The sequence below is a fragment of the Pseudorasbora parva genome, chromosome 6 (assembly GCF_024679245.1).
Source record: "Pseudorasbora parva isolate DD20220531a chromosome 6, ASM2467924v1, whole genome shotgun sequence".
NCBI classification, from domain to species: Eukaryota; Metazoa; Chordata; class Actinopteri; order Cypriniformes; family Gobionidae; genus Pseudorasbora; species Pseudorasbora parva.
Window position 1 is genome coordinate 39,338,201 of NC_090177.1, and position 23,074 is coordinate 39,361,274.

The 23,074-nt window shown below is 36.7% G+C and overlaps 1 protein-coding gene across 8 annotated transcripts in view; it reads left to right on the top strand.

Moving 5' to 3' along the window:
- Positions 1–23,074, top strand: part of nav1a (neuron navigator 1a) — a 216,824-nt gene that overhangs the window by 139,652 nt on the left and 54,098 nt on the right. For all 8 annotated transcript variants that reach the window (XM_067446893.1, XM_067446894.1, XM_067446895.1 and 5 more), the window contains one exon: positions 19,604–19,742. In XM_067446893.1, coding sequence (XP_067302994.1) covers positions 19,604–19,742 — 139 coding nt within the window. The remainder of the gene's footprint in view (positions 1–19,603; positions 19,743–23,074) is intronic.

The following is a 23,074-nucleotide window of genomic DNA, read 5'->3' on the forward strand; positions in this document are numbered from 1 at the left end:
CTGCATCATTTTCTACATCATTACTACATGACCCTTTCGAAAATTCTAATATGATGATTTGATGCTCGGTTATAACCCTATACATAACCCTCGTCCCCTGAAGGAAGGGAACGGAGACGTTACGTCAGTTACTGACGGGATGGGGGTTTCGCTTAGAAGCCCTCTTTATGTCAGTAACTGACGTAACTCGCAGTGAACTGACAAATCTTGAATGCTGTGGAAAAAAACATTTTTGTTTCATGATGCTTTGATGAACATAAAGTTCAAAAGAACAGTTTTTATTTTAAATTATATCTTTACTGTCACTTTTGATACATTTACTGCATCCTTGCTGGATAAAACTAAAAAAAAAAGTTGAATGATAGTGTTTATATATAATATTTTTGCCAGATTGAGATTATTAAGATTATCTTGTCCAATAAACGGATTATAGTGATGTTTTTACCCCCAGTGAATCTTGGGTAAAAACATAGTAAAATTTTATAATTTTGCCATTGTATCAGGGCTGTAAACACTATAGACATTGAGGGGGACAAGTCCTCCTGAATAATTAGAAATGGTCAAATTGCCCCCCTCCAAAAAAAGAATTAAGTAATTTGATATTGCTCTGCACGTTTGTTGCTAGGATGACCAATGTAAAATGTTACATTTTTATGTTGGTCTGCCTCCGCAGTCTAACAGTGCTCGTCACTGTCAGAATGAGTGGCTAATCAAATCAAAGAAGGCGGGGCTTACTGTTAGTGCAAATTCAGTTATAGCAGTGAAAGAGTGTGTCATAAGATGTAGGCCCTAAATAGCTAAAAATGTAATATTTGACTTCAGGCGGTCTCCCCTCCAAGTACTAACCAGGCGACCCTGCTTAGCTTCCAAGTTCAGACGAGATCGGGCATGCTCAGGGTGGCCATAAGCGAAAGCTGCTGCCAAATTTAGACCATTTAAGGCATTCAAACACTGATTTTCACTGTTTTACTATAAAAACATCCATGACCACCGGTAATATACACTACTTGATATTTTTAATGAAATTTCACTATTTAGAATTGAAAAATTGAAAATAGGACATTATTTATGTAAATCCTAACTGAATTTGACACGACAATAAACATTTAGCATTTTTTACATATCAGACAAAAATAAGAGTGAATGTGTGCATATGTAAAATAAATATCATTTGCATAACTACAATAGAACTGGAACTTTTACCGTTCTTATTTCTTTGTCTTTATTTCCTTAAATAATATTTTTATGTTATAATTTAAAATAGTATCTGCTTTATTTTAGCCTCTCCCTGCTCTAATAAACCCATACTGGTTGGCAAGTTTTAATGGAGTTATCAAACTAACAAGTATTGATTGACAAAAACTCCATTATGCTGGTCAAGAATGTGCCGTTCCCATGCATTTGGCATTGAGGAACGTGGAACATTTTAAATCACAAGATTTCTAATAACCGCTGCAAAACATTCTAATCAGCCAGCAGAGTTTTTAGACCATTGCAGCTCATAGTTCTTGTTAACCTCGGCAGCAGCGGTTCCTCGTGTCTCTGCACCCGTGGTGAGCTACAGAAGGATTAGTTTTTGAATCCATGCCTGCGTATTGTTATGGTGAAGTGCGTGCAGTTGGTCTTCAGCAGCTGGAAGGAGGAGGAGGAGGAGGAAGAGGCCGCGCTGGGCTTAACAGTGGCCACAGCTGCTATGAGTTAGGCCGGGGTCTGGGAGGAGCGCGTTTCATTCGCTCTACCTCTCTGTCCTCCCCTTTGCCTGTCCCCCACTTTCAAACCAAAACATTTCCCTCAGCATCCTGGATTCAAACGGGAGTATGTCCGTTAAATCAACCGACAACACTGGAGGGGAGCCATGAGAAACTCGAACTCCAAGGACATGTAATACTTGTGATGGAGCTCTTTGGTTTAGATGGCCCTCAAGATGACATTCCCTTCTCAGTTTTCACCCTTGAATTTTTGGGAACGTCAAATCGTTGTTAAAGAGGAGCTATTATGGTTTTTTACAAGTTCAACTTTCTGTGTAATGATGCCGTTCGAGCGTGAAATAGGTCTGAAAAGTGCAAAGTCACTCCTATTGGGAGTTATTCTCTATGTCAGTAAGCACTGTTTCTGAACTGCCTGAGATGCCCAGTCTTGACTTTTTTTTCAGGAATGAGCATGTCACACTATTCCTCATAAATAATTCCCGCCCAAGGCATACACAAAATAAAGTGACGAGGCATGGTTGAGTTGCGTTAGTAGTGTCGAAACACGCAGTTATAGTATGGGACGGTGAACGGGATTCCACCAAGTACAACATGTTCCTGGACCAGCATCTTGGTTGATCCTGGAACAACATTCCAATCATGCAATCAGATCTGAGGGACAAGGGTACAGTTTATGTCAAGTTTAGGCTTACAACCAGGTTTAAGGTGCTTCCACATCATTGTTGTTCACCTATCATTTCCCTCTGATTTTAGGGATAACTTATGGGTAGAGTTAGGACAATTATTTTTTATCAGGAATGTTGTTCCAGGATCAACAATATCCAGGAACATGTCTTACTTGATAAAATCACGTTGACCGATAAAGGGCGTGACATATCCCAAACACACTCAAAACAGTTATCCAATCACAACACATTGATCCAGCCGACCAATCAGAGCATATTCTGCTTTTCGGAAGGAGCTTCATAGAGACCGGAACTAAAGAGAGCGTTACTGATGCTTCAGCGGAGCTTTAACATTGTCAAATATGTGAAAAATAATGTGTTTTTCAAGCATGAAAACATAGGCCCGAAAAAACAAAACCAAGACTTTGTAACAAGGCATAATAAGGCCTCTTTAACATATTGGGCATCATTTTGTTCCCCTGCTGTGGCTTTATTGGCATAAGCATCAGCCATTTAAAAACCCATATTGATCGATGTATAATATACTATATTTGTAGCACATCTTTAATAGATCCTTAGGAAAATAGACATAATGGTGTTTTTGGGTCAGGATGCTCAAATCTAAGGATTGGCCTTGATTTTTAAGTAATTACAGTGGAAAAGACGGCCACACGAATAGCTTAGTTTTGTTCATAAGGCCCAGATTAAGCCTAGTCCAAAACTGCCAGAGATTTTCAATAGAGAATCCCCTCTGAGCAGTTTCATTAAGCTTAATCTGTGCTTGGGAAAATGGCCATTAAAATCCCAATCAGCTATTAATTATAGATCAAAACAAGTCTTAATCTTGGTAGCCCTTAAGTATCAAATTAAAACACTTTGAGGCGAGAAGAAAGCGATTACAGGTGGGATCGTGCTTCAGAACAGCGTGAATGAATTACTCGCAGACCATAAATCTGGATCAAATCTCCAGAGTTCTGCTTGCTCAATATTTTGAGTTTTCCTGGCTTTCTGCAATGCACAAACTGTTGCTTAATACCTTCGAGTCTGGGTCACATGATTTGGGTTCGCAGACATCAACTTTACAGAGTTCACGAGACTGTGAGCAATGGAACGGACAGTCTGTAGGGGCCTGCAGGAAATCCAGTGAGAAGATGTAGGCCAAAATGTCCAGCTTACTCATGCTTGCTCAGCGTCATGCTGATGAATGCTCTGTATATTGTTTCACATGGATGAACTTAGTCAAGTATAACACCTTTTAAGGATAGGGAGGAGTAAGGATGGTCGACTAGTCATCCGACAACCAACTAGACAGCTAGTGAGACTGACATGTGAGTTTATCTACATTTGAAAATGAAAATAAGGCATTGTTTCCATAAGGATTACTCCAAAATGTAGACACTTATAATTTACTTTCATCGGCGTATACAATGAGAAAAAGCTTGATATATTACTAATATACAATAGTGTTCAAAAGTTTGGAGTCTATTTTTACATAAATACTGTTCTTTTGAACTTTCTATTTATCAAACAATTCTGAAAAAATTATATTATAAACAAAAGTTTTCAGTTTTGATAAAAATAAGAAATGTTTCTTGATTAGGGGTGGGACAAAATATTGATAGGATAATATATAGTGTGATACGAGAATCGATATCCTAGTGCCCAGTGCCCAGTATCCTAGTGCCCAGCGCTTTGGATAAAAGCGCTATATAAATGCAGTCCATTTAGTGCCAAATATCGATATTTTTAATGGCGATTTTCTTTTTTATGGCTCCTCAAGGTGGCACTCAACACATTAATGAGGGAAATGTGAACAAAAGCAAATTACAGGAGTAAAATAATAGACACCCCAGACATGTTTAAAGGGTTAGTTCACCCAAAATTGAAAATCATTTCATTAATTCCTCACCCTCATGTCGTTGGACACCCGTAAGACCTTCGTTCATCTTCAGAACACGGATGAAGATATTTTTGTTGAAAGCTGATGGCTGAGAAAGGCTTCAGATAGGCCTCCATTGGCATTCAGGACATTCCCACTGAACCACTGACAGACCCATAAAGGCACTAAAGACGTCGATACAAAGTCCATCTCACTACAGTGCGACGAGAATAGTTTTTGTGCGCGAAAAAATCTAAATAATGACTTTATCCGCCAAGTTATTGTCTTCTGTAGGTCTCGGACGTTAACTCGCGTGATAGCGGCGCTCCTCCTCTTCCGGGTCATGATTCGAAGGGCGGAGCTGCATCATAATCTCGCGCATGCGTCGAGTTCACGTCAATAACTTGGTGGATAAAGTCGTTATTTTGATTTTTGTACGTACAATAACTATTTTTGCATTATAACATTATTGTAGCCCCTGCAGTGAGATGGACTTTGTATCGACGTCTTTAGTGCCTTTATGGGTCTTGTGAGTGGTTCAGTGGGAATGTCCTGAATGCCAATGGAGGCCTATCTGAAGCCTTTCTCAGCCATCAGCTTTCAACAAAAATATCTTCATCTGTGTTCTAAAGAGATGAACAAAGGTGTTACGGGTGTCCAACGACATGATGGTGAATGAAATAATTTACATTTTTGGGTGAACTAACCCTTTAAGTCCAAAGTCTGAAAAAAAAAAACATTTTCACAGATATCGGGATGAATCGTTGTAGGATTATCAAGTATCGTTATCTAAATATTTTCGGTATTGTGAGCCATGTATCGTATCGTATTGTATCGGGAGGTAGCCTGTGTTTTTCCTGAGCATCAAATCAGTATATCAGGAGTAGGCATGTGCCGATATCAATTTTTCATGTTGCGAATAATTGATGAAGTTTTATCACGATATACGATATTATCACGATATTGAAATAAGTTGCAAAAAAAAGTGTTGCCATAGCATAACAGCTTTAAGAACTATTTTTGTAAGAACAAAAATAACTGAATGTTTAAATACCATAATGCACCAAAAATATATACAGCTCTGGGGAAAAAATTAAGAGACCCCTCATTGAGAAACCAATGTTATGTGGTCTCTTGATATTTTTCAGAGCTGTAAAAGTACAATTTTCAAACAGATTAAATTGCAAAAGAATTAGGCTATAAAGAACAACAGGTAGGCTTACAAATTACAATAAGGTCTCATTAGTTTATGCATTAACTAAGATTGAGCAATAGCTACATTTGGTACAGAAAGTATGTTTTTGGTAATGTTAGTTAAGAAATACTGATCATTGTTAGTTTTATCTTAGGTCCATTAAAAAAGTTATTTTGATTTTGATTTTAATGTCATTAAACAGTAACTAAGAAATTAACATAGAATGATTAATTCTTTATAAGTATTTTTCATTGTCAGTTTGGTAATAATTAATTAACATGTTAACTAATGAAGTCGTATGTCTCAAAGTTATACTGAACAATAACAAATAATCAGAACAGTTCTAATTATTAGGGTATGTTGTAGTCCAGATTAAAACATAAAAATGTTTAAGTTTGAAAATAAATAGCCTATTAAGTATTTAAGTATTAAGTATTTGGTGCTGTGATGAACAACATTGAGATTACAAAAACGAATGGCTGTTTTAAAAACTACACGCGTTTTTTTGTTTGTTTGCTGGTTTCCGGGGTAACAGCTGCATTCTGCAGTTCATCAGCGCCCTCTGCTGTCAGTGTGCGGCACTTCAGCAGCGCGTCTCCTTCACCGGTTCAGTCATGTGCAAACGCACGTTGGGCTTGTTTATATCTGAGCGCGTGTCCCTTTGACGCAGAATACAGCGGTGTTGAGCATTTATACGGTTGATGGGCAAAGTATTCTTGAGTGCATTATAAAAAAATTATAAATTGTTAATAAATTATTATTTACGATATTTTAAAGTGCCCACGATAACAATATCGTGCATATTCATTATTGTGATAAATCGCATTATCGAAAATCGGCACATGTCTAATCAGGAGGATTTCTGAAGGATCATGTGACACTGAATATATATATATATATATATATATATATATATATATATATATATATATATATATATATATATATATATATATATATATAAATATATATATATATATATATATATATATATATATATATATATATATATATATATATTTATTTATTTTTTTTATATAAAAAAACAGACACCCCCCCCCCCACCACCACCACCAACATTTAAGCACCTCTCGAAACTTGCGCACATCTGCCATACATCTGCCATAATCTAGTGTCGTTATTGGGAAGTTGCTCTAACTTGATATATAATCCTCCCTAATCCCTTTTGTGCAGGCTTATTTGCTTTGTTAGGCTTGCGAAACCAAGCCTGTTATTTTATCGTGTTGTTTTTCATTGTAAAACGTGCAATGGAAATATGTCAGTGAGGAAATACATTTCTGTTTTCACATGAAAAGCTGGCCGATCAGATTAATGACTGGTCCCGGTGAGAAGAGCACTCAGGGTAACACTGTTGGGCCACGGACAGCTTTTGGCAGACAGAGACCCTCTGTGACCTGTCTCCATATGTTTAACATGAGAAAGGCGTCCATGTCATTTATAGGTCATCCGACAATCCATCAGTATAACTCTCAAACCTATTTGAAGATGATAAGCTGTCATAACTGAATTATAATGCATGCATCTTTCATAAGCAGAATGCGTTTGATAAGCTGTCTTGGTCCAGCGTTGTCAGGCCAATCTGTTCTCCAAAAGCTTAGCTGGATAGGTGGTCCTACGCCCCGTATTGTAGACCATCTGTGCCACCAGTCGCAGCCATTTCTCCGCCCACTCTTCACACACACACATAAAATGTACCTGCTACGGCAGACAGAAATGATAATCAGTATGCTTATTAAATTCAAGATCGCCTAAATGAGGGCTGAGATAAGTGGGACACTGTACAGGGAGATTGTGAACAAAGACAGGTGACTGATAGTGGCCTTGACATCAAAACGCATGCAGACAGACATTATGGTTTGGGTAGTTGGTGTATACTGCGCATCTTAGTAAAATATGACTATTTAAAATATGACTATAGTAAAATATGACACAAATATTTTTGTCAGCAAATCTTGATTGTTGGTTCACATTGTAATATATTATATTTCATAAATATTAATTGTGTGTGTGTGTGTGTGTGTGTGTGTGTGTGTGTGTGTGTGTGTGTGTGTGTGTTTTTTTCCCTTACTAGTCCGTTTTAATCAGTCCTGGGGTTTGACAAGTACATTTTTAAAAGTACTTATATTCTAATTAATGGCTGTCAAATAATATCTGATCAAAAAAGCTGAAGGCGTAATAGTAATTATAAAATAAATATTACATTTATGTGTGAAATATTTTGAAATGGAATATAAAATGTCACCCCAGGACATCAACTTTGAATAAAAAAATATTTAATGCCCTTTTATTTATAAACCACATCAAAGTTTAGCAAATAGTGTACTTCTATAGGCACAGATATTACACACTTTTTACTTTACAGATTGCTATCTTTAAAAAAAAAATCTTGAAGGGCAGCCAAGTCTACAGTACACCTGAGCCAAGTTCGGCAGTATATGTTGGCTTTAAGCATGTCTTTGTTCTCGCCTGAGGGGACAACTGTAGCATTGCTTCACAATGGTGCATTTCATGCAACAGCCATCATTTTCAAATCTGCTTGAACACATTTGTGTGTGTGGTTAGAATGCCTTGTGTCTTTTTGGTTTTGTGTGAGTCCACATGGTTGATATAAAGCATGTTTTCTATGATAAGTGTTGGACTTGTTCTTCTTGCTAGACTCCCTCTGTGGATCCTGTGTGACCAGTTGCCGTTGATGAAAGAGGATCTGCCACCTGTCATTTGCCATTCCAGTGTTTTGCTAAACTGGGCAAATTGGGATGGGCAAAGCACAGATTATGCAGAACATGTAGGCAATTGATATATGCTTCTGTATGTGTTGAAGATAAATGCCATATGCTACTGGAGACATATTCAATTACTGTCTAGTAGAAACTTGGAGGGGTGTGTGTGTGTGTGTGTGTGTGTGTGTGTGTGTGTGTGTGTACACAGTCAAACAAAAAATGATTCAGACACCAGATATAATATTTTACTAGTGGGTTCAGGACACTATAGTTCATTTATGTAAAGCCCCTTTCACACTGCACGTCGGACCCGCAATATTCCCGGAACATTGCCGGGTCGCCTTCTGTGTGAAAGCAGCCACGTCCCGGAATTGATTACCGAATTGAACCCGGGTCGGGGACCTAGTAGCATTGCAGGGTTCGATCCGGGACGAGCGCTGTGTGAACAAAAGCCGAAACTAATGCTGCAACGTGTACGTAGTTATCGTGCGACTCCTAGAGCTTGTTTTTTCAATAATACAACCCTGCAGTGCCAGAAGAGCTCGTCGGTGTTTTAAACGCAGAGAGTGTTCGTATACAAAAGAAACTAAAATTAAACAAGCAGAAACGTGCGCAAACTGGACACAAGTCGAGACCACGGAGCTCCTTACTATCCGCGCTGAAGCTGAGATCGCTCGCCGTTATACGTCACATCCGGATGTCACGTGTCAACTCGACCCGGGACCGTTACAGGTTGTGTGTGAAAGCGCACATATTACGGTATTTCGCTGGCAGTGTGAATGGACCAAATCTAGCGGCCCGGGAACAAATGCCGGGTCGCATTATCCGTGTATTTGCCGGAGTCGGAGTGTGAAAGGGGCTTAAGTGAGGATAGCGAAATACAGCAAACTGTGATATATTTTACCCACAAATACTTCACACAGTGACTATCAGTAAAATTGATAAAAATTTGGGACCAAAATTATTCAGACACTTTGACCCGACCATGTTTTGCTTGCATGTTTTTTTTCTTTAATTGCTAATGTGACCTTTTACACCACAGACTGAACAAAATGAAGCTTTGCTTGGTCATTGGTTGACCTAAATTTAACATCTGACTGCTGATTGGTTGATTATAATCCATTACATAGTTAACTGACATTATCAAGATTAATTTATTCTGACACAGATTAACTCTGAATTCCTGTACATTTTATTACCGTTTTTTAAACTATAGCGAATAAACTGTGAGAAAATGTTGACGGTGTTTGAATACATTTTGGTTTGATGTGTGTGTGTGTGTGTGTGTATATATATATATATTCAGACTTTTAGTAATAGTTGATATATATCTTGAAGTACATGTAGACTTATTTACTTTGAAATAGAAAAAGTGCACAGTGTTAGTTATACTTCTATTAACAAAAAAATAAATACAAATAATATTAAATATTTATAAAAATTTGCTACACCACCTGAAGTCAGGGTACTGTTTATGTGTAATTTCTATTATTATTATTATTATTATTATTATTATTATTATTTTAAACTAATCTATACATTTTGGGGTTTATCAAACACTTGCTGGATTTAAAAGTTGTGAGGTCTGTTTGGAGTAAATAGAATCAACCAACATTTTATTAGCATAGTAGCGTATGAAATGCACATAGGCTTGATTTTAGTGGACGAGATCTACTGCGCTGCTGCTGTTGAGAAAAAACAATGTTCAGCTTAGTCAAGATAACAACAAGGAAAGGCTGCTGCAGAATGATATAACCCCTGTAAGAGATCTCTACAGGTGGCACTGGGGAGGAGGTGGGGTATAGGAGTTCTCATATTGTGCGGCATGCTGATAGCGGCTAGGATAAAGCCACGTAAATTGGTTGGTGTGGTAGAACTGAAAGAACCAATCAGCGATTAATAGAGTTTTATGACTGAACTTTATTTATATATATATAAATATAAACACCTGAGGAACACCTCATAAAAAAACACCAAGTACACTACTCATTGTTGTCCGTTTGTGTTGTCCATATTAATTTTTTTATTTGATATATGTGTGGAAACATGCCATGAGAAAACTCTTACAACCAGAAAACCCCCAAATAGCATTTGGATGCCTTCTTTAGAAATAAACTATTGCTGTTATCCGCTTGCCTTGCATCCATGCAATTAAAGTTAATGTTTGGTTAAGGGTGGAGGGGATGGGTATAGGAGGACACTTTATCTTCAAATCACTCTTTTTTTTTTTTTTCTTCTAGCTGGCGGGGCTCGGGCTCTCTGCAATTACGGTGCAGCCTTGACACAATGTTATTGTGTTTTTTGAGAGCCCTGGGAAGGGAGGACAGATAGAGGAGCGTGCTTCAGTTGGAGAAAGTCAGCTCTAACAGCACTAGCGTAATTAGCTCAGCAGTCTCTGTCTATTTGACTGTCTTTTCTTTTTTATTTAACCATGAGAACGATTGCGCTTTTTTTTATAACGGACAGAATACAGTTTGTATTTGCTTGCTGAAAATGTGCACTGGATGCGGGAGTTAATGTTGATTCAGTATGGCTACGATTAGGCGTAAAAGGATAAAAGGATGCTGAGGTTAGAGCTGCCAGGCAGGAGGTCAAGAGGAAGACCAAAGAGAAGGTTTATGGATGTAGTGAAGGAGGACATGAAGGTAGTCGGTCTGAGAGAAGAGGATACAGAGGATAGGAATAAATGGAGGCAGATGATTCGCTGTGGCGACTCCTGAAGGGAACAGCCGAAAGAAAAAGAAGAAGAAGAAGAAGGCGCCATCCACCAAAGCTAAAAATGCTAGGCGCTCTGCTGAAAACAGCTAGCTGTGAAAGCTTGAAGGCATTTCAGCAGTGCAGTGTGTTTTTGGTTGTTGTTGTTTTTTCAGTTGAGAATCTGCGGACGTGTTACTAGTATCTCACTTCATAGACAGTTTGTTTCTGTGTTGATTCTATATAAAAATGCAGATACAATGTATATTATTTGCTCTGGCTCTTGTTTTAAATGATTTTCTTCCGTTATTATGCTGCTTGTTTCCATCTGTTGACGTTGTACAAGCAGAATGCGCCGGTTGGTCGGTGTTGTATTTGTCCCGCCCCTCCTCCACTGTGATTGGACGGCTGGGTAAAAACTGACAGTGATGAGCGCTGAGTTTTACTCAAAGTTGAACTTTCTTAAACTCTCGGCGACCGGTAAAGAAAACACTTGGAGAGCGTGGATGAGTGTTAAATAGACCCTCAGCGCCTTGTTACGTTCATGGCGTACTAAAAATGCTGCTCGCCAATTGAAAACAAAATGTGAAACGCAGTTTCATGTTGACTTTAAAGCTGAATATGAATCCTGTGCTTCTATTAGCCTTTTTATAATCCTTTAATCTGAGGGCACAGAAGGTTACAGTATTTTGTGTTATCAGTGCTGTTTAAGCCACTTCTGCTGCTCATTAGTGTTTTTCCCTCCGGATGAACTAAAGCCCTATGAGGTCCATCTGTTTTTAAAATAAAAACCCAAATTCACACCCACTGACACTCTGAACAGGGCCGGCCAGGGGAGCGCAGAATCTCCAAAAGGTCGCTGTGCTTATCTACATTTTCCCCTTCCACCGAACAACATCAAACACACAGCGTTTAAGTCTGGCTTGATAGAAAACCGCATGGTGTCTCTGGCATGCCTTTGAAGAGAGCCCTGTGTCTGTGGGATGCTGTAGGTAAAGCTGAGGTTTTCAAGGTCTCCTCGCCCTCCTTTTCCACATCACCTGCGGCAGCAATTCTGCAGGGTGGCTCTGCTTGTCATATTGCTCTTTTAAAGTGACGCTTTCGTAAAATAAATCGAGATCACACAGACGAGATGTTCCCTGTGATTCAACTGATACATCCTAGCTGTCAAGTTCACAGGTTTGAAGAAAAATTGTAGCGTTTTAAGTTGCACATATGGCACTCTTGCAGTGCATCAAAGCAAAAAAAAAGAACAGCTGCCAAATGAGACGTCGCATCTCACACATATTCCCGTCTGTAGAGGTAAACTCGAGGCCGAAGCGTCGTGACGCAGTGCTGTCGTCTCCGGGCTGGCGATGAGGGTTTTGAGCGTAATCACAGAGCTTGACGCTTGAGGTGTTCAGAGCAGCCCTGAAACCTGAACCCTGATCATTATCGCTCATAAAGAGGCCGTCAGTGTTTCACCTCGGGGCTGGACGTCTCACAAAACAGCTGAACGTGCTTAGATCTCTTATAATGACAGACTCCTCACAATATGCCGCTACTTAATCCCGTCTTTAGGTGTCACCAGGACATCTGAGGAATTTAAAGCATCTGGAAAATGGAGACTGGAGGTGGAAATGGAGGGAAAGTGTGGAAACTGTATTGTGTTTTGTGGATGAGAATCAAAGGCAATTATGACGCCTCAAAGCCACTGAAGAATTGTATTGAATAATTTGACTTTTTTTGTTTAAATTCAGCTTTCAATGTTTGTTTATTTATTTATTTATTTATTTATTTTTATTTTTCTTTGCTTGTTTTTTTTTTGTGCTTTGCGTTGTGTTTTTCGTTTTGTGCTTTGCTTTGTGTTTTTTGTTTTGTGCTTTGCGTCGTGTTTTTGATTCTTTGCTTGGTTTTTATTTTGTTTTGTGCTTTGCTTTGTGTTTTTTGTTTTGTGCTTTGTGTTGTGTTTTTGATTCTTTGCTTGGTTTTTGTTTTGCTTTGCGTTGTGTTGTTGTTTTTTTGCTGGGCTTTTGTTTTTTGTTTTTTCACTTTGCTTTGTTTTTTTGTTTTTTTTTGTGCCTTTTTCTTTTTTGTTGCTCTGCTTGGTTTTTATTTTGTTCTGTGTTTTGCTTGGCTTGGTTTTTGTTTTCTGCTTTGCATGGTTTTGCTTTGCTGTACTTTTTTGCTTTGCATTTTTTTGTTTTGTTTTAAGATGTAATATTAATAGAAAGTATTTTTCTTTCAGAGGCTTTTCTTCAAACTCATAAAATACTATCTCTGTGTTAGACATTAACTGGGATGCTTGGCACTTTTTATTTATCACCTATATTTTAGCAATCATCATTAGGTATCATTTAAAAGCTTACAATATCAAAAGCCATCTTGTGAACCATTTGGGAATTGGACATTGCATTACCGTGGAAAAGGTACTTTAAATTATTCTCCTCTCCTAGTTAGTGGGCGGTGTCAGATTTCATATTTCATACAAAATTTATTTAAACTAAAAAACTTTTTCTATTCTTGGCAAAACACATATTGTCAGAAAGATCTGTTTTTTTGTGATAGAAGTGAAATTTGTTAAAGGAGAACACATCCAATGGAATGTGAGTGACACTCGGTGGCTATTTTTGGTACCACGCCTAAAAATATCATAGGAACTACAATTTTTGTTATATCAACTTCAAATTTGGAACACAGCTTGCCATATGGTTGACATATGGCTTTGATTTTATAGTAATTTTGGAATAAAATTATTTTGTATTTTATAGAAAATAAAATAAAACTATTAATTCAGTGAATCTGATTTGATAACAGTAATTTAAACTTTCATAACTTTGTCATACTTTCATTTCTTGAAGTGCTTCAACATTTAAGTTTGGATGTGCATTTTCAGACAGACTCACAAAAATGAAAAGCTCCTGTGATTGTGTTTTGTTTTCTAATATAAAGGCAACAGTTACGTAACACATTATCTTCTAGGAACCGGTCAGGTCCCTTTGTGACACAACAAGCTTATCAATTGTTACTGCTGTTTGGAAGAGTTTTAGATGTCTTTTTCCAGCATATATGCTCAGTGATGCGAGGATAGCCTTATCACTTTCTCAGGGTTTATCAGGTCCTGTGCGACAAGATGCGTTCTTATCTCAAAGGCACCTTCCATTCTGGAGTGCTTGCTTCCTGATACACCAGGACCAGACAAAAACAGATATCCTTGAGAATCGAAAAACATTGGCATCCAACACCTTACGTTACTCTGAAATACTCTGAGATCATCTCTACTCATAGCAGATGGTGTCACTGACCATGTGCACACATATCATTTTCAAATTATAGCCTTTATTCCCAAAATAGGTGTTAATGTGCCCCATAGCTACTTGAATATACTTTTAAAGGCTACATAGTAATCATCATATTCCAGATGAATTTAAGACATGCAGTACTTTAGTAGTCCAGCATAGTAAAATAATCTACTGTTTCATTCATAATCATTAATAAGTGTGATGAATTACACAAAATGTAGGCCACGAGATATTAAAACATATCTGCACCCTCTTCAAGAATGTGTTGCTTCCATTGCCTAGCTATTGAAAACTCCTCATTTGGATGTTCACAGATATAAATTACTATTCCAATTACAGTAGATTAAGTGAAACAGGTGACAAAGGATTCAGATTAATACAGGCATATGCCAAGTGTCTAACTCTTAATCTAGTCATAGGGTTAATGATTACATAATGCACACATAATCAGGATAACACTTTAGTTTACGGTGCAATTCTCACTATTAATTAGTTGCTTATTAGCATACATATTGGCTGTTTATTGATACGTATAAAGCACATAATAATGCCATATTCTGCATAATCATATTCTACATCCCTTAATACTACTCAATACCGAAATTTAACAACTACCCTACTAAATATTAATAAGCATTAATTAAGGGTTTAGTGAGGAAAGAGTTGTAGTTAATATTTAGTTAATTGTGAGAATTGGACTTTAAACTAAAGTGTGACCATAATCAGAATATGAGCAAATTCTGATTAACATAAGAATATTAATGTGCATGTAAACTGAGATGTATCGGTGTAACATCATGCCTGAATCGCGATCTGGGCACCCGGCTCAATTCAACACCAGGCACGACACAAGTGGTGGAATGTAACGAAGTATAAATACTTCGTTACTTTACACATGTGTCACGTATCTGTACTTTACTTAAGTAGAATAAATAGTGCATACTTTTTACTTTTACTTCGTTACATTTTGTAGCAAATATTTTACTTTCTACTCCACTACATTTCTACAACGTTTCGTTACATTTTCTGATCAGTTTCAGGGCTCGAGATTAAGGTTTGTTCGGATAATTAATGGATAATACCGGTAATAGGCTAATGTATGAACTGACGGTTGCGCTGTTGACAATCGTGCAGCCTCTCGAGGAGAAATGGAAACAAACCAACGCCGCTATACAGAGAAACTCAGTAACATGCAGTACATATTCAAAATGTGAAGGTTTTATATTTTATAACGTATATTACAGTTAAAAAACATGACACGACCAAGAGTGCTGTTTACCATCACGGCTGAAAATGTGACACTGATTTCATGACAGTTCCATAAACAATTAATTAAACTTAGTCACTTACATTGTAGATGCAATATAAACTGCTTTTGTTCTATTACAGCAGCGAAAATATTTCCAAGATCAGATCATATTTCCACATCAAAACCACAACGTATCTCACAGCAATAGTGTGTTAAAATGAATGATTCAGCGTTCGAATGAATCGGTTGAATCAAAGATTCAATGACCTGTTCGTAAACGACTGCCTCATTCATGAACGAATAAGCCGTTTGAACGAAACGACTCAATGACTCACTCATTAAGACCTGCCGCCACCTACTGGTAGTTCAGTTTCATATTTAAACATTCTTTCCAACGTTTCTTATTGTATTAAAAATATACATTTTAAACAATCTTATGACATTATTTAATGCCGTTGTAATTTGTCAGTGTAAATTATTTAATTTAACAACCATATAGCCTTATTCTAATTTAATTTATTGATCAAACTTAAAGGCACAATATGTAATGTTTCAGCATTAAAAATATAAAAGATCACTATATCTATGTTATATATTTTTTAAAGTTGTGTGTTTACATTATCCCGACAGTTCTAATTAACTTCTAAATCCAGAGAAATTAATATTTTAATTCGAAGACACGGACCGTGTCTTTATTTCCGTTATGTCGCCAGTCTTTCACGTCATATCCACGTTTGCGTCTTGCTTCCTGCGGAACTCGGCGGAACCATAGATATCTATGGGCGGAACCGCCAAACTCAAAGAGGAACACTGACAGACAGTATAAGGGGAACCCCCGTATAAAAAAGTCTGTATGATAATGGATCATGACTACTCTTTGCCTGTACGTTTTGTCAGCTCAACAAAGCGCAAACGTAAGGGTGAAAAAAATGACCCGAGAAGATTTTGGGACAGTAGAAGAAGCAAGAGACGTGTAAACCTTGGAGAAGCCTTTGAAAGATGGCGAAATCTTCGTGACAAGCTCGGACTGCAGAGAGATGCTGATCTCGCTTGTGTTTTAATAAACAGGTCATTTAAGTAACCATTCAGCTAACATAATAATCATATAATCATAACATGCTGTATGTTTGCATATTGCATAGCGATCTTGACCACATTGAGACGCGTTTAGCTGAATACGTAATGTTATACATTTTGTATCGGCTTTTCAAACAGGCGGATTCTCTGTTTTTGGAGACTGAAAGAGCTATTTTTTTAAAAACTGATTCAAAAGTATTTCTATCCGTATATTTGGTGACACGATGATGTCATGTGTAAAACGCAGATGGACGAGCTATTATTGGTTTTATATGTAGCTGGAGAAAGTAACGTTAGCTTCATAAGGTAATATGCCACTATCTTTGTCAATTAATATAAGGTGACCGTCACTTTTATCATATGTTAATACTAGCTGCATATAATATTGATTTAATAATGATCTACTTATTCATATATCTCCGAGTTCCAAAATAAATGTTTATTAGAATGATTGATGAACGTGGGGAGCGACACAGCGCGTGTTCCAATGAACAACGTATTGCTGGTGCTGGTTCTCTCATTTACTGTTTTATGTTGGTAATGATAAACTAAATTGAAATGTATTTCCGTATTGAACAGTTGATATACAGAATGTTCGACAATCGCGGATGCCATGTCAATATATCTATAATTTGAGTAACTCAAATTATGATGCGCGGTTAATATGTCAACATAGCCTACCAACTTATAGGTATGTTGGCACAGCGACCGCCCGCTCAACATTCTGTCTCACACATTATCTAACGTTACTGATAAGTTTGTTAAGTAACGGTAGCTTGCTGCTATTTCATTAGATTGACATTACATAAAGTGAAAAGCCGTAACTAAACTTAACAATAATAGAGATGTAATATAACAATCAATTACCTTGTCAGTGAACATGTTTTCTGCTGGAGATGCCAGATTCGCTGGTTGACAGTGGCAATAATGACAACAACTCCCATGAGCCCACGCACTTTCCCGACGTCACCAAAGTACGTCAGTTGTTATTATTTTGAATGAGTGACCCCTAGTGGCCAAAAGTTGCATACTGCACGTTTAAGAATATAAAAGGAAAGCTGAAGCATATCCTATATTTAAGATAAATCCTCATAAATATGAAGATTTAAATACATCAAAGCTGATGAAAATGTTACTTCTGAATAGATGTTTAACTCTAGATCGCCCTGATATTTACTTAAGGAAATATGGCTCTGGTTATTTGTACTTTTACTTAAGTAAATATGGCTCTGGTTATTTGTACTTTTACTTAAGGAAATATGGCTCTGGTTATTTGTACTTTTACTTAAGTAAATATGGCTCTGGTTATTTGTACTTTTACTTAAGTAAATATGGCTCTGGTTATTTGTACTTTTACTTAAGGAAATATGGCTCTGGTTATTTGTACTTTTACTTAAGGAAATATGGCTCTGGTTATTTGTACTTTTACTTAAGGAAATATGGCTCTGGTTATTTGTACTTTTACTTAAGGAAATATGGCTCTGGTTATTTGTACTTTTACTTAAGGAAATATGGCTCTGGTTATTTGTACTTTTACTTAAGGAAATATGGCTCTGGTTATTTGTACTTTTACTTAAGTACTGAGATTCAGTACTTCCTCCACCACTGGGCACGACACAAGTGTTTTTGGCTAGTTTCCCTACATGCTATAATTTTCACGTCTAGCTCCACGATGTTTAAATAGCAAATGCACTTGCGCCCATCTTTTCGCCCATGTCTGAAAACCAGGCGTGTTCAGCCGCATTGTTGGCGTGTTGCTATTTCGAGCAACTGAGAACGACTGCGCCCTTGACCAACAAAAACCTGCTCTAAAGTCAACAGCGCAGATTATTTTTGTGTTATTTAAATATTGTGTTTGTAATATGTGCCTATAGGCGGGTGCACAACACACATATTTAAACTGACTTGTCAGGTTGAGGGTGTCTATATTCCGCCATGTAAATAGTAAATCCGCCATGGTGGAAGCACAACTGGCTTTTAATGAGAATAAGAGATGAGACTTGCACGTTACGTCCCAAAAATTCACCAATAACTCATTAAAAGACTAGTAAAACCCTTTTGGACCATGCGTCTGGCGCGCAGACTATTTTTCCTGTCGTTAAACTAGCAAACGTGGATTCGGAGACGCCCTAAGTGCACCTGCGATACGCCCTTTTGCCATGTGCATTAAACTAGGGCCCTCTGTCTTAATAATAATAATCTTATTCACATTATATTTTTTCCCTGAAAGCCAACCATGCATGGTTTATATTTGACGTCAATTCTCCATCCTCCGTTTATCCTTTTTTTCTCCACTGTACCTTTAAGACCTCTATGTAAATGACATCTGTCATGATTGGCTGGCATGCGTGTGGCCCCATAGTTCACCTGCACTGTAAATTAAAAAAATAAATAACAAGTTACCTGGTTTCCTTAAAATTTTGAGTTCATTGAAATTAAAAATTTGAGTTAATACAATGAACATTTTTGAGAATCGACAACCTTTATTCAAATTTTATTTAAATATGTAAGCATATTTGGGTAATTTTATTTGTGATGAAGCAGTGAAACATGCCAAATCATGCTATTTTTATGATTTATCACATTTTTTTATGTGGTTCAGGTACAATGATATTTTGAGTTTCTATTTATTTAACCAATTTCCTTCATTGTATCAACTCAAATTTTTTACTTCAATAAACTCAAAATTTTAAGGCAACCAGGTAACTTATTATTATTATTTACTATTTTGTTACTTACTTTTTAAGTTAAACCAACAAAACAATTTTACAGTGTGGCAGGTAGAGCTGCTGAATGCTAAATAGTTAAACACAATGATATATAAATGTGCACAGTTATGGTAATGTGCACATGATTATGCATAATGATTTCTGAATGACTTGTTTTTGCACTTAAGTTTTCATGGATGGACTGGCGAGGGCTGTATTAGAGTAGATCAATGTACTACATAGTATTTCTTTTAAAAGAGCAAGACAAAACATGTTTTCCAAGATAAGTTTCTTTTAAGCAATGAATTGTTAATTGATCTACTTTGCATGACATGAATAATTCATCATGACTTAATTTTGACCTGGATCAGTAGAGTGATGGCATCTCTTATGTCTTCTGTGCAGTTGGGACGAAAGCAGCTCCATCAGCAGCGGTTTGAGCGACGGCTCAGACAACCTCAGCTCAGAGGAGTTCAACGCAGGCTCCTCCCTCAACTCCCTGCCAACCACTCCCATTGGCTCCCGGAGAAACTCTGCCATTGTGGTAATTTAAATTGGGTTTCAACATTGCTCTCACAGTCCGTGTTTCTGCTTCAATGTTCGTTGCGTCAGTTTTGGCTTATTTCTGACACTGTACTGGATCCGTCGAGCCCGAGCACACAGTACTTACTGCTAATGGGATGAATGTGTTACAAACCGCTAACCGCTTCAGACTCAGTCGATACTCATCTGAAATCTATCTCCACAGAACACAGACAACACAGTTTATCCCACCCAAAGACACTGATGTGACTCTTCCCTGGCCAAGAAGCCTTTGGGGAGTTTCTGGTTTCGTTCTCAATCATGAACTCCCATGTAGTGTTATGTACTGTGTGTTTGTGTTGGTTAGGATTTGTTGAAGACCACACTGCTTACTGGTTTAGTTTCAGCCGTTCAGGCTACCTAAAATCACTGTTTCTTGGCACTGTGAGAAACATTTAACTGCATTATTACTGTACATATGTGCCACAGACAGTGTCTGTATTCGTTTGAAATGTAATTACAGACGTTAGTCAGACCAGAAACCACATTTAAAAGAATAGTTCACGTCGATTTGTCGATTCAAATGTAAATTGTGCTTATAAGAAGTTATGAGAAGCTATGAGGTACAGTAAATGTCGATCCTAAAATATTGGAACATTTTGATTTTGAGGTTGAAAAAGATTTTGGGTTGGTAAGTCTCTTATGCTCACCAAGGCTGCATAAAATACAGAAAAACAGTAATATTGTGAAACTGTATTACAATTTCACACAATATTTAAAAATGTAATTTATTTCTTGTGATCAAAGCTGAATTACTCCAGTCTTCAGTGTCATATGATCCTTCAGAAACCATTCTAATATGACATTTATCATTGCTATTATTATTATTATCATCAGTGTTGAAAACCGTTTTGTGACGCATAATATTTTTATAGAAACTGTGACACGTTTCCAGAAAATTTTGGCTAATTGAACAGCATTTATTTGATGCATCATTTATGTTTTTAATATATAAGTATTAATTTCTCAAAAAAAAAAAAAAAACAACAACAACACCCCAAGCTTTTGAACGGTAGTCTACACTGCCATCAAGTTTTTGATCGGTAAGATTTACTATTTTAGAAAATATATTCAAATAAAAAACATTTTACATTTTAATTGTATTTTACAATATTGCTGCTTTTTTGTTACGTTTTTTTTTCCAACCCTGTCGAGCAGAAGAGACTAAAAATCTTACTGATCAAAAACTTTTGAACGCTAGTGTATTTCCAAGAATTTCCAATGGAGAAAAAAAAAGAGGACAATTTGAGGTCAACTTGGACCATAGAGCTGAAAGCAGAAATTAGACGCTTCTCTTTTTAAACAAAAAGGCACACTGAATCAAAGATAAACAGTGTAAGCTGTAAGGACTGCCTCAATGTCATCCTGTCCTAAACTTTAATTTCGCTGGACCCTTACAACATCTTCTCCATCGAACGGATCAATGTTCTTCAGAAGAACTTTGCCCTCCTCTTCAGTTTATTGTACCCGTGAGCAACAGTCCCCGGCTGACCCTGTCTCTGCCAGAAGAAGGAAATGACATGTCAACATCACAGTTATACAAACATCAAAGTTCAGACAGGTTTAATTGGTCAAATATGTGAGCTTACCCGTATCCCATAATTCCTAGGAAGGGAGCAGACATTCCTGAAATGACATCAACCTTTCACAAAGGCTTATTTACATTTAATAAAGCAGGTATGCCCCTCCACTGGGCTTCTCCTTAAGCCGGACACAGCCCATTAAACCTGGGGACATTGTCAGACTCACTCCTCTTACTTTCATTTCACAAAGGTAATGAGTTGATGAGTCTTGTTGAGTTTCCTTATGGTTTTATTGCTTATTTTTTGTTTAATATCAGTAAAAGAATCATTTTAAAGGTTGTAATTCTTTCATAAATCACATTGATATTAATTTCTACCAGATGTAATATAATATATAGTACACCAATATAAAACATCTAAAAACAATATAAAAACTAGATTTATTTTGATCATTTTAAACAAAAATATTAAACATTATCACATTATATAATGTGTATACTATCACAAAACGGATACATTTTCATATACTATACATTTTAAAAATGTTGGGTGTTTTTGTTTATTTATTTATTTTTTATAAATGAACACTTTTATTCAGCAAAGATGCATTCAATTGATCAGAAGTGACATTTAAGAAAATACATTAATATTATGTTACCAAATTTCCTGATTCAAATAAATACTGTTCTTTTGAACTCTTTATTCATCAAAGAATCCTGGAAAAATTGCAGCATAACTGTTATTATTGATAATAATAAAAAATATTGAGCATCATATCAGAATGATTTGTGAAGGATCATGTGAAGCTGAAGACTGGAGGAATGATGCTGAAAATTCAGCTTTGATTACAAGAAATAAATTACATTTTTCAAACATAAAATATCAAACAGTTTTTTAATTGTAATAATATTTCACAATATTACTGTATTTTTACTTTTATTGTTGATGCAATAAATGCAGCCGAGGACATTTTTGAAATAAATAGTTAATAAATAAAATAATCCTACCAAACCTAAGCTTTTGAACTGTACTGCATATTACATATTTGAATTTTTTACCAGTTAAGTTAAATTTTACTTTTACCATGTTGGTTTCACTACTGCATTGCATGACTAAAAATACTGGAAAAATGACAGCTTTATAAATAGTTCAGCTGTATTACGAAATAGATGTCCAAAGATGTTGAAAATCAGCATTTTCTATAAAACGAAATGATTAAAAACCCTGGAAATTGTTTAATCCAAATCAAGTTTAACATAAATGTAAATGATATAACTCTCACACCTTTGCGGAAAAATCCCAGTAAACCTTTGAGAACGAGAAGCGGAGCGGTCGAGCTGAAAGTAAACAGACTGATCTGGAGAAGACGCACTGCTCTGATGTTCTGATGTATCTCAGCGTGTGTGACTTCTGCCCTTCTCCACGGCTCGTGTTGGAATGTGACCACAGTGCATCTCATAAAGCACAAATTGACTCTGAAACAAAACTTCCATGTTTGGTGGTTTGAACTGACATTAAAATACTGTTGCTTTCCCCCTGACATTTACCAGAGAGTGGTTCTCATCATGTGCTGGTTTTAGAATGCTATATTACCGGTATGTTAAACTTTATATATATATATATATATATTCATTTTCAACCTTCATTCTACACATCTCTGTGTGAAATGAGCAGTTTTTATGGAGTGGCTCCTTTAAGGCGCTATTATATATCTTCTGAAAGAGTTCTGAACCTCCTGATCAAAACACAGGTGAAGAAGAAGCAGAAACAA